Source organism: Nanorana parkeri, unplaced genomic scaffold (genome assembly GCF_000935625.1).
Source record: "Nanorana parkeri isolate BGI_ZX_2015 unplaced genomic scaffold, ASM93562v1 scaffold83, whole genome shotgun sequence".
NCBI lineage: Eukaryota > Metazoa > Chordata > Amphibia > Anura > Dicroglossidae > Nanorana > Nanorana parkeri.
Genome location: NW_017306351.1, coordinates 26479 through 39771, shown reverse-complemented (window position 1 = coordinate 39771; position 13293 = coordinate 26479). Strand labels below are relative to the sequence as shown.

General features: G+C 39.6%; 1 protein-coding gene across 1 annotated transcript in view; it reads left to right on the top strand.

Annotated features, from left to right (window-relative positions):
* Positions 1-13293, top strand: part of LOC108783671 (voltage-dependent T-type calcium channel subunit alpha-1I-like) — a 194801-nt gene that overhangs the window by 173613 nt on the left and 7895 nt on the right. The window contains exons 5-7 of the mRNA XM_018552287.1: positions 1384-1699; positions 2818-2910; positions 9547-9853. Coding sequence (XP_018407789.1) covers positions 1384-1699; positions 2818-2910; positions 9547-9853 — 716 coding nt within the window. The remainder of the gene's footprint in view (positions 1-1383; positions 1700-2817; positions 2911-9546; positions 9854-13293) is intronic.

Genomic DNA, 13293 nt, shown 5'->3' with positions numbered 1-13293 from the left:
TATATATCCTGTATATTAAAAGACAATAGGAAACCCCAATAAAAAATGACTGCAAGACATACAAGAATACAGTATGTAGAGCACCACACTGCAATTCACAGTAATTTAGAACAATACAGCACATTATAGCACTATATAGCAACTTACTCTCCATACACACAGACTGCCAGCACTCTCTAAATTACTTGAACACATACTGACAAATGGCTGCTGGGAATCCATCATTTTATAAAGTGGTAGCTGGCACATAATAAAACTCCCATTACTGGCCATTCTAAGTCAACTGACCTAAGTTCAAAATCCATGCAGTTGATTGTAATTACAGAAAATTCAGCCTGGCAAATTCACTGGGACTGGGGACTGGGATCACGAATCTCAAACATGCGGGGTTCCCCTCCAACCCATGATAGGTCCTAGGGCTGCAACTAACGATTATTTTCATACTTGATTCGTTGGCCGATTATTTTTTCAATTAATTGACTAATCGGATAAAAAAATTAAATACCATCTTTTATTTCAAATACACAAATTTAGTTTTACAAACATAAAGTTTATTTCAGAATAAAACAGCATGCACAATTTTTTGTAATCGCACCCCAATAGAATGCACGGCATTGCAGTACCGCGTGTTTCCGTGTGGGCAATCACACAGCGGGCTGGATGTGCATTTTGGGTGCCAAATGAATGGCACCACAACGCACATCCTGCAGCAGAAGTTGTCAGGTCAAAATGAAAAATTACTTTTTTCCTACCTTTATTTATTTTTGAAATAATTGTATGTATTATATTAAACATTTTAATTAGTTCCATGGATTTAAAATAATCTGAATTGAAAAACGCCAAGACAATATAATAAAATAACCAACCTTATATTTAAAATAACACAAAAACCGGACCAAAAATACAATTATATACGGTATTAATGTATATACATAATGTATACAGTATGCCCTGGCAGGGCACTGGCTGCAGTGGTCTGTGTCCCCTACCCTGTCTGCTGCCTCTGCTGATACAGGTGGGGAAGGAAGGGGACATGGACCGTTGCATTCAATGGCTCCCATATAGAAGGTGAATGACTGGAGTAGAGCAGCAGCAACTAATCGCAGAATCAACTAATCGATAATGAGAATGACAATGATCATCATCGATTAAATCAATAAGTTGTTGCAGCCCTAGACCTAACAAAACCTAATTTTTACTGTTGATGCTGGTGCCGAAAGATCATAACGGTATGTGCCTGTAGTATTTATGAGCACCTTCAGATTGGTAGATTGGATTCCACTTCTTCTGAATTATAATTGATAGGATGTTTTACACATGTTAAGTTGTTTATTATTTCCTTGCTGTTAATTCTTGACGACATTATATTTGCTTTCTTCCCAGACAAGGCGATATAACATTGCCACCTTATTACCAACCCGAAGAAGATGACGAGATGCCATTTATTTGTTCTTTATCTGGTGATAATGGAATCATGGGATGCCATGAGATCCCACCTCTCAGGGATCGGGGTCATGAATGCTGTTTGGATAAAGAAGACTATTATTATTATAACTCCATCCGTCAAGAGTTCAATGTCAGTGGCATGTGTGTCAACTGGAATCAGTACTATAATGTCTGTCGTACCAGCAACACTAACCCACATAAGGGAGCCATCAATTTTGACAACATTGGCTATGCTTGGATAGTAATTTTCCAGGTACAGAATATTTTCATTATATCATTTCAAAATGTCATGGATTGTAAAATATAAACCTGGTGAGTTATAGTAGTTTTGGACAGCACTCCCTATGACAAACAGATTTGGATAGGAGAGGAGACAACACAATTGACTAAATGGTCGTCACCGGATCTCCGACGGAAGCCGGCGGAGAGGTGAGTACTTTGATCGATCAAAATAATTTTGATCGATCAAAGAAATTAACGATTAATCGACGGATTAATCGTTAATTTCCGCACCCCTACAATATATATATATACAGTATATATTATTACCCTGTGGTAGTGAATAAGCAGTAGCTGCAAGGGGAAAAGTAAAACCCTCCATTTAAAAAAGTACACACATCTGCACTTACTCTGTTTGATGTTTACCTGCTGTTTTTCTATTGTTATTGCTCTGTAATTTTCATGAAACTATTCCTTGCTGCTCTCCTTGAGTCACCCTTACAAGCACATCCCTGTCTGGCATTGTAGCCTAACAAGTTAGTGCTCCACACACAAGCAGCTTAAAGCCCCACGAATAGGTTATTCCCCTGCTTATCCCCTGCACCTCCTCCAGGGATAGACTGGCAGCTGTGGGTGGACAGAGCAGCTAAAATTCAATGCTGGTCATGCATGCACTTGTATAAATGGCACTAACGGTGATGTCACATGTAGTTCCTCTGCTGTCATATGACTTTTCGATGATGTATAGAGTGCTCGCCCCTCCCAACCAGAAGCTCAGACAAGAAGCCCTGGGGAATAAGGAGTATTGTCAGGATTTAAATATTAAGTGACAGAAAACAAATTAAAAAACAAATAGTATATGTTTGCTGGATGCACCTGAATACATTATTTTGTAAAAAAACAGAAGGGTGCAATACTACTTGAAGCCACTGTTGGGCGGATATAAATCCACGGTATGTGTTTGCTCACTTCCCGGTCTATTGAGCCGATGTGTGACAGTTTCATTGTCACACATCGGCTCAAAGTGTGAGGATGAGTTTTTTTCAGTCACCTCATTATTATTAATACAGATTCAACAGGGGATTTAATATATAACCAGGTTAATCAAATAAAGAGAAATAAATATTATAATAACCAAGATTTTGTTTGCAGGTAATTACGTTGGAAGGCTGGGTGGAAATAATGTATTATGTCATGGATGCTCACTCCTTCTACAATTTCATTTATTTTATCCTCCTCATAATAGTAAGTATCTCATTTATCGCAGTAACATGTGGTTCTGATGTCTTCTTTTTATATTTTATTATAACACAGTAGGGTATATCAATGGTCATTTTGCCCATTATTCGCCCACAATTCTGTGGGAGCATTCACCCTGTGGGTCAAGCCAAACTAGTGAAAATTTGCCCAAGATTGAAACTGGTGTAAAAATTACATTATATAACATTCAGCAACATTTGTTCTTCAGTAGGAAAAGGTCTTTACTGTAACATTCACCCAGTGTAAGAAAATGGTTAATGTTAACTTCCCTGCACATTTACCTGTCATTGGCTGAACCTATTTTTACATAAACTTTGCCTGGTTAAGCTGCTGAATTATTTCATTTTAATTGAAAATGCAATGTATTTACAATACAGTTTCAGCAATTAAATAATTATTTATTTTAGTATTTTAGTTGCTTAAAATAAAAAATAAATTAAAAAAAACAGCATGCTCCCCCAAAATAACCAACTTGACAGGCCAGATATGTGAGCTGGTATACCAATAGCAAGGAGCATTCAGCTCCAGTCTGAATGGCATTTAGCATGCCCTTCAGCTTTGTGAGTGGTTGACCCCAAAAAATGTGGTTCCCCATCTCAAAGCTGATGCACACCATAGTCTGCAGCACCCCTGGTGCCATGGTGGGGTGTCAGCAAGGGGAGAGGCTTATGTAGAATATAGCTGCCCCCCCCCATTTTTGCATTTTTTTTTTTTGTTATACAGAAAATGATAGTTTACCCTATGTCATGAGGGTGAATGGAGTTACACTTGTAAGCCGGTGATGTGGGATCCCCCAGGGCACAGAGACTAAGTGTAATATTTAAGGCTCTCAGGGTACTTGGTATGAATCAAAGTTGCAGATGTCTATAGAACAATCCACTAAGGTCATTTAGTGGTTTATACTCATCAACCTTCAACTAACTTCAGCACAGCAAGACTTAATGGTAGTAATGTTTAAAGTCACTAGCAATAACATACATCTCCAACTTAAATATTGTGTTACAGCCTGAGTTAGAATTGAGATCAATTACTAGCAGAAGTTACTTCACTTCAAGAGTTCAATCTTAGTCAAGTCTATTAAATAAAGGAAATGTTGGTACTTGCATTTAAGCAGACTTGTAGTGGCTGATGTAATCAAATTGAGGTCACGCTGAGGTAGGCAAAGAGTTAAGTATCACCTTATGATGTAGAGTGGAAGCTGGAGTGGAGGAGAAGGATTTTAGAATGCCACTGTGGTGCTGTGCTCTGAGCTATATGCAGATCCTAGGAAGATGAGGGTTAACCAAGAATGGAGGACAAGTAGAAGTCTTCTGAGTTGCGAGAGGGTGAGAGGTGTGGGACTGCAACCTTTAAAGATGGAGAGCAGATGCCCACAGTATGGCTTCAAGATGAAGAGCCTTAGGACCAGGATGGAGAGTGGTTCACTGAGGAGGGAGAGCGGTTCGGTCAGGACGGAGAGAGCAGAGATCTTGTCCGGCATCTTCCTTATTCCAGAAACGCCAGGCAAATGAATCTGGCAAGTTAAGCTGGCTAGCTGGGAAGAGCAGAATGACGCTGCGGGAGAGTAGGCGCCAACTACCAAGTCCGTAACAGTGGAGGTTTATTACACTAAGGGACAGGCGATGTTCCACCAGGAATGCCCTCATGGAGGTGTGCACTTGGCTGTGTGCTGACCCCTAGATTCGCTCTGCCGTAACTTGTGGAGACTTATTCACACTAGCAGAAGCAGATGAGCACAGGGGCATTCCAGTGGCAGTGGTGGAAACAGGAACCCTGCTGTGAAGAATTATTGAAAACTGCAGAGCACACCAGAGCAGGCTTCGGCAGGAACAGGAGCGTACTCAAGGGAACAATGGATCAGATCAGGCAGCAAGACATTCCTCCTTGCTCCTTTTTGATATGTTTAGTTGTAGTCAGTTGTAATGTTTTTAAAATAGTGTGCGTCAAAAGCATCAAGCAATGGAAACATCATATTTCTTGGTATAGGTTTCCTTTAATCTCATTATCTGAAAATATGTTATCTTGTAGTCAACTTAAATTCTAATTTTATCATTTGTATGAGCAGACAGTGATCTGATTTTGGTGTCTGAGGTTTCAATTTAGGTTTATTTTACCAGCACCAGGGAAACCTGAACTACAGAATTAACGTGAATAGAAGTTCTCAGGGAGTTTTTAGTTAATTGTATTAAACGTGCAGCATTCTTTTCATCTTTGCATATGTAAAGCTTATTCCTGCTTCAAACATTAGGAGCAAGCAGGAGGCATGCTTACTACAGTGTGCCTCCGGAATAGGAAGTGAGGTGTGTTATTTTCAGTCTCCCAATGCCAATGTTTAGTATCTGCCAAATACATGCAATGCTAACTTTGGGAATGTTGTGTACAAACTGTGGTAAATCTAATAAGTGCTTATTATCCTTAATTTATTGTTATATTGTCTTTGGAATAACTGGATCAGAATTTGGTAACTGGCTGTAAGTAAGTCACAATTCCAAATGATACTTAATATAAGATAGACATGCAACCTGCAGAACAATTTGGTTCGATTTGGATATTTTCAGGATTCGGATCCGAAATTAAATTTGGGTTTCGGATTCGGACAAAATCCGAATTTTTGTTAGTTTCGAACGAGTTTACGAATATTTGTTGCAAATACCGCAGAAAACCATATAGAGATATTAATACTAAAGCTAAATCTCCTAGACCTGAATGGCATTCTGGATCCGAATTTCCGAATTGCATTCAGGAGCTCCCGAATGCCATTCGGGTCTGGGAGCCATATACATGTATTACTAATGCTGAGGCTCCCAGAACCGAATGGCAATCGAGAGCTCCTGAATGCAATTCAAAAATTTGTATCTCGAATGCAATTCGGGTCTAGGAGCCTTAGCTTTAGTATTATATGTATATACTGTACAGTATATGGCTCTCATGTTGCCATAACAAAAATTTGTGTACAAACCCATTTGGATGCATTAAACAAAAAAACACATCTGATTGGCCAGAATAGTCACATGTCCGATTTAGTTTGGTTTTTGAACAAAATTCGGACGGTATCCGAAATTCGGAAACAGAAATTCAGATTCATACACATTTGGATGCTTTAGGATTCGGACATTTGGATGTGTCTGAATGTCCAAATTTCAGAAAATTAGTCCGAATTTTGATTTGGAATGAAACGATGTCTAGTCTAGTATATGTCTAGTATAAGGTCAAACAACATATTTCAGTTCAATGCCTTGCTGTTTGGTACATCTTCAGAGGTAATATAAGATAAATATTTTGACAGTGATAGGAATTACATTCAATGAAACATGCTAAAAAATAGGTTGCAGTACTTCAACATTTGCCTTAACGTTGCCTTAATACATAAAGCACACCAAATGTAACTAATATACTGTAGGCTCCTTTGGGAGGTGATGAGAAATAACAACCTGTAAATAGCAGTGAATTGCTATAATATAATATTCAAAAGTGAAAGGGAAGTATCTCCAAATTCACCAAAAAAACTATGGGGGCTATTCACAGAGGAGCCGAAGGATCCAGCCGTAGCTTCAGCTGATCCTCCAGCTCTCTTCGGCCGCCGAAGCCCTTCGGTTTGACTGATACACGGTTCAACTATTCACTATAGCCCGTACAGCCACTGTAGGCGGCCGAGTGGCTCTGCCGAGCCAGAGGCATATGATTCTGCTTCATTGAGCCGAAGTGACAGCCGAAGCGGGGCGAACGGCCTGCCGAAGGCCGTGACATCACAGCCGGCTGCGCCCAGTTGTTATTCATTGGCCTGGGACCTGCTCGAAGATTCTAGCAGGTGCTGGCCAATAGCAAACAGTTTGGCGGAGCTAGCTGTCACTACTAGTGCCGCCCAATTGTTGTTTTTATTATAATTTTTTCTTTTTACAAAATTTTTTATTTTTCAATTTTTCAATTTATTTACATTATAAAATAATGTTTTCAACGTGTTTTGTTTTTTAACTATTTTCATTGATTTACTATTCTGCTCTGTACCACGGAGGTACTGAGCAGAATAGCCGAGCCAAATGCCAATCGGCGGCATTCAGCTATTCACTGACTGCCGTTCAGCCCCTACGAGAATAGGGGCGAACAGCAATGAGTGAGGTGCCGGAGCTTCGGCTCAGCTGATCGAGATATTGGATCGGCTGAGTAGAAGTCCTTCTGCACTTCGGCTCAGCCGAACATGCAGAGCATGTTCAGCTGACCAAAGTGCAGCCGAAAGCAGCTGATGTACTGAAATCAGCCATACAAGCCGAAGTGAATAGCTGAACAGCATTCGGCTCACTTCACTTCGGCTTTGCTATTCACTCGGCTGCCTTCGGAAGCTTTGTGAGTAACCCCCTATACATTCAGTTTACAGATTCACACAAAAGAATGCTTTACAGGATATTTTTTTCATAGCAGTTGGTATAATTAGGAGGTTTTTTGTTTGACCAACTGTGTTTTGCTCATGCTGTGTATTAGATGAAGGCATCACTATATTGTAACTGTTTAACAGTTTTACTTACCTTCTATTTAGTCACCTACCAGTTTTGTTCTTCCGAGCTGTCAAGCAGACCCACGCTAATAAGACTCGAAATGTCACATAGCTGACTCTCAGCAAGACTCTCAGCAGGATTTGTTTATGTGTGGTTTATTTCTACCTTACACTATAATAAAAGTATAAACCTGGTACATTTAAAATATATGTAAACCCAATCACAAAAATCTCATGTTAGTTTTATGTTCAACATGTTCAATTAATTCCAAGTTATTTTCAATACAAACCACATATTTCGTTAAAATACTGTGGGGATTATGCACTAAGCTGCCAAAGACAGCCGAGTAATTAAGCGAGCTGAAGTGAAGGGAGCCGAACCCTGTTTGGCTACTCACTTCAGACGAGTCTGGCTGATTTCAGCTGTATATCTGCTGGCTTTGGCTCCTTTTGGTTCAGCCAAACATGTTCAGCATGTTCGGCTGAGCCGAAGTGAAGAATCTGTTTGACTCAGCCGATCCAACATCTGGAAGCTGCCCCCCCTTGTGAATGAGTAATGGGTACTTCACTAAAGGGTTAAAGAAAATTTTAAATAAAGAGACCACACTTTTAGAACAAATCCTTTAATTGAAAAAAAAGTTTTGACGATTCCTTTAATAAAAATATTACCATGCCAAAAATTGATCCACTGACGTAATCCAAGGGTCAATCACGATGTCAAGCACTGCCCATGACGACGCCACCTCAGCACAGCTAGCCCCACCTATCTGTTGATGTTTGGGTAGGCCGAGCCGGTGGTGAGGGGGAGGAGTCAGCTGTCAAATGAGACAGAGCTCTTCTCTCCGCATTGCCTGCTCAGCCTCCTGTGAGAGTCGATCCAGGGTGGAGAGCAGTATACAAACACTCAGCGATCATTGATCACTGAATGTTTATAAATAACTGGGCATAGTATGAGTTGCTACGTACCAGTTATGAATGAATAGGAAGTGATCTACATCACTTCCTTTTCATTTCCGATTGTGTACATAGTAACTCATACTATATCCACAATTTATGAATAAACAGGAATACTCAGAACCATATAGAGGATTCTTGTTCATTCAGTGCTGGGACTGCAGAAAAAGAGATTAAGGACTCTGTGTTCTCAATCTCTTTTTGCATTGTAAAAGGGAAATTTCAGAAGTCTGTTTAGACCCCTGATATTTCACCGAAGCCCTCAGCAGTAAAGTTAAAAAGTAAAAATATTTAATAAAAATAAATAAAAATTACAAAGTTTAGAAAAAGAAAGAAAATATTTCAACATTTTTTTTAAAAGGTTAGAAGAATTAAATTATTTTCAGTTTCGGTTTTGGCCTGACATTTTTTTTTTTCGGTTTTGGTCTCAAAATGTCATTTTGGTGCACCTCTAGTTTCCTCTATAAGAAAAACTTTCGAATTTTGCTATGAGCTATACAACTTTATTGCTCAATTTTATTTCCCTTGCTCAAATTTTTGTCACATACATTGAATTTAGAATTCCATTATAAAAATGGATAACAACAAGTCAGCAACAACCAGCTAAAGACATATGTTCCCAATTCCTGCTCATCTGCTGAACATTCATCTATGAGGTCATTCATCAAAGGACAGGTGCTAGCTCCTGTTTGTTTATTTTACCTCATACAGTGCACACATTTGATACATATCAGAAATGCCAGAAACAAGGATTTTAAGCCTAAATCTTCATGTGATTTTGCTCCTGTTCCGGTTGCAACTCCTTAAATGTTTGAGGGAAAATGAACAAGGAATACTGACTATTGCATGCATATGTGTCTAGATTTGTCTGCTTTTTGGGAAATGTGTAACTCTATCTCCTTGCAGGGAACAGTTAGAAATGCTGAAGATTAATTACAGTGGATTTATAATTATCAGTGCTTACAGAATAAGTCAAAGAGCTTCAGCTCAGTTTCACAATTAAAAAGCACCTGCTTTAATTAATGAGTAGTAATTATTATAATTCTTTCTGAAAAAAGCAATTAATCTATGTTTTTTCTTCTTTTTGACGCGTTTTAAAATTCATGCTGAGGTTAGAATATGCCTGTGGTATTTTGAGGCTTCAGAGCATTGTAATCTAATTGTTCTTCTTGCTGCAGGTCGGATCGTTCTTCATGATCAATTTGTGCCTGGTTGTTATTGCCACTCAGTTCTCCGAGACCAAGCAAAGGGAACACCAGCTGATGCAGGAGCAGAGGGCTTTGTATTTATCTTCTAGTACAGTAGCTAGTTATGCTGAGCCTGGAGACTGTTATGAAGAAATTTTTCAATATGTCTGCCACATCCTTCGAAAGGCCAAGCGTCGCACAGTCGGGCTTTACAACAGCCTTCAGAGCCGGCGGCAGAGTCGTATTGAGCTCAGCAATGCTAAGTTGGGGATCAATGGCAAAGAACAACATCAGCTTTGTAAGAGTCTAGTGTTACATGCTCCATAAATGCTCAGATGTTTTCTATGTTCACTATACCAATGTTTTTATCACATAACTTAGTAGCTTTTCAGAAAAACTTTAACACGGTAACACAATACCTAGAAACAATGCACATGTTCCTTTAAAAGAGCCTATAGTTGTTTTTACTTTTTCTACAGGTATGTGAATGCAATTGACTTAATATTAAAATGTGATTATTTGTATTAAAGAGAACATATACTGCATTTCTAAAGAGCACAAAACCTATTGAGGTGTTTTTGATAAAGTATTATTTGATCTGCCCTACATGTTTGCTCTTCCATAATCTTTTATTTTACTAAATATAGGGATTTGCAGATTATCCACTGGAGCAAGCTCTGTATTTCACTAAAATGACTCAATTACTCTGCTTTACAATTGTTTAGTTTGATTAACGATATCATCTATCTAATTAGTGCATTGTTTTAGTGGGTTAGCAGACCCTAAGACATGCATTGTAAAAAGAAGCAGTGAAGCACAATTATTGTTAGGGATGCAGTTTGAGGTTGCAGTGATGCAGGGCTGGCTGCAAACTCTGGATGCTGCTTGCAGTTCAGTATACTAAGTGACTTGTTAGTCGCCCACTGCAGTGAACTTCTGACTGCTGCAGAAAGTATGCTGTATTACTGCAGCCACTAAATGACCACTTCCTGCTATGCAGGCAACAAGCATAATTGGTTGCTGGGACGCAAGTAGCTGTCAGCATCCTAGCAACTACTATCGCACTTAATGCCAGCTTGTAAACAAGCTGGTGGGCATCCTCGGGTGAGGTCAGTGGTTAACCCTATTTGGTCACTGACCTCACGTGGGATTCCAAGCTGGTTTGTTGACATTCAGCAACTCTCTGGAGATTTTGTCATTTGCAATTTAGTATCGGCACAAAAGGATCATCATGGGATATTTACTTTGCAGGGCATTGTGGGGCATTGTTTTTTGAACATTATAGGACATTTTGAGACATTATTTTTGTTAGATTGTGGGACATTAGTACTTGGATATTGTGGGACAGTATTAGGATGTGAACATCATGGGACATTTATTGTTGGACATTGTGGGACATTACTTTTTTGGACAAAAAGGACTTCATGTTCGGTGTTCATGTCTATTTTCTAATATTTTGTTTCTGAATTAGTGGCCAGGGATACTATTTGCTGCTTACTTTATCATGTAGGTAGGAACCAGATATTTGATATGTCCCTCCCACAGACCACCCACTGGGCCAGAGATGTGGGGAAGAGGGCATTGTCCTTATCAACATAGCGACAAGGTGCTTAGACAGAGGGGCCCTGGCAAGGCACCCTCCCAGTGTGGCTTGGTATTATTCAGGAGGCAAAGGGTTGCATCCTTGCTGCTCCCCTTTCCTGGCCAGCTAGGCTACATGCTCATGAAGGTGCCAATATGATTTTTTTTTGGGGGGGCATGCTTTTTTTTTTCCAATGGTTGTCCCCTTAAAATCCATACCAGACACTTATCAAAGGATAAGAACTTAGCATAGTTCATATTATGGGGAACTCCACACAGTTTTTTGTTTTGTTTTATTTAATAATGTATCCCCTTTCAAACCATACCAGACCCTCAACTGGGATAAGGATCTCATATAGATTGTAAAGGGAATTCCTGACCTCTTGGTTTACAAACAGAACAAAGTGGCTGGAAATATCCAGTTTATATGAGGTTTTTTTCTTTGCAAATGTCACTTTTGCTTTAGTACTTTTTTACAGATGTGGCACTTCACATGCAGGTTTCAGACAACCCTCAAGCATGTTATTTAAAGGAATTGTGTATTTTTAATGTTGCTGTTGTAATGTTTTACAAAGAGCTGCTCCTTGCTTACTGATATTTATTACAAATATTTTTTGCAATGAAACATGTCCTCCTGGCAGTGCCCAGCTCCCAGTGCCCTTTGTTTGACAATGCCTTGCCTATTAGTCGTGAAAATGGAGAGATTTCATTTTCAAGATTCACCTTCAATTGATTTTATAGGGTTTGCATTAAAATCCACAACTTGCAAGTTTTTTACAAGTTCGCAGAATATCCCATGTATCATTCCAGATTCACACATTACAAATCATTGTGTAGCACTAAAAAAGAACCTGCATATGTAACGGCCACACTATACTTGGAAAGAAGGTTTTTTTTAAAGACTATATATTATACTGTAGTATATATAGTATACTGTATATATTCTTTAAAAAAAACAAGTTTATTCAAATAGATATTAATGATATATATTCAAGGAAACAGCCATGTTTGGCAATTATAAATGCAGGTTCTGCTTTCTTATATATGCTGTGCACTGATTATGTGTTCTTGCTCTTTCCTCTGAAAACCTATCATTCTGATCAGACTGACTGAAGACAACAGGCTATCTGAGATCAGTTTTAAAAAGTGGTATTGAAGAGCTAACCAGTTTTGAAAAAAGGTACCTCAAACCACTTCCCTGAAGGCACAAACCTCCACCTGCAGAAATGTAGTTGTGGGCTTGTTACTAGATTTAAAATAAGTTAATAAAGCATTAACTAGAACTATTCTGAGCTGGGTGTACTGATTCCTCTCCATTCGGCTGGTTGAATGAGTCAAATTTGAATCCATAATGTGACCAGTACTAATCCCTACCGAGAAAAAGTTTATTGATCAGTAAATCACTATACAGTATACAGTGGTGTTAGTTCTGCACAGTCACTTCTCTCCTTTCCAGTTTGGAGATTAGCTAATTTTGTCACAATCTCCCCAACTAAGCAAAATGGTGGTTAATTTTCTCTTGGTCCATCTTCATCCCACCTACTAAGGAAAATAAGTGACCTCAAGGGGTGGATTTCTGCTTTGTGAGATACTTTCAGCCATGCTTTTAATAAAATGGCCTTACTAACAGTAACTACATAAGGTACAATAAAAAGTACTAACTTTAACAACCACCACTGTGTACACTGAATCCCCATCCAGCTTTTCCCCTGCCACCGTGCCCACCTCTCTCACCACCTTGGTGTCCACTGAACTCCCTTCCAGCTCTTCCCCTGCCACTGTGCCCACCTCTCTCACCACCTCTGTGTACAATGACCCCCCACCTCTCTCGCCTCCCCCTAATTGACTTATCAGGCCAGTGATTTTTAGAAACATAGCTCACCTCTCTTCCTGCGTTCCTCTAGGCGTCGCTGCCGAACCTTCGGATCTGTAATCACAAAAGCTAGGCAGCTGCGCGGGGCCCCAGCGTATTCTGAGGTGGCTGCCTAACTTGACTTACCCCAGTGCAGGCACTGCTTTCCCGCAGTTCAGTGTGGCCAGCGAACGAGCAGATGGACGAGCAGGCTGCATACAAGATCTCTTGTATGCAGCCGTGAGAGCGGCTTGTGGAAAATCCGGCCCTGCCGGAGCCCCCTTCAGACTGGTGCCCAAGGGCAA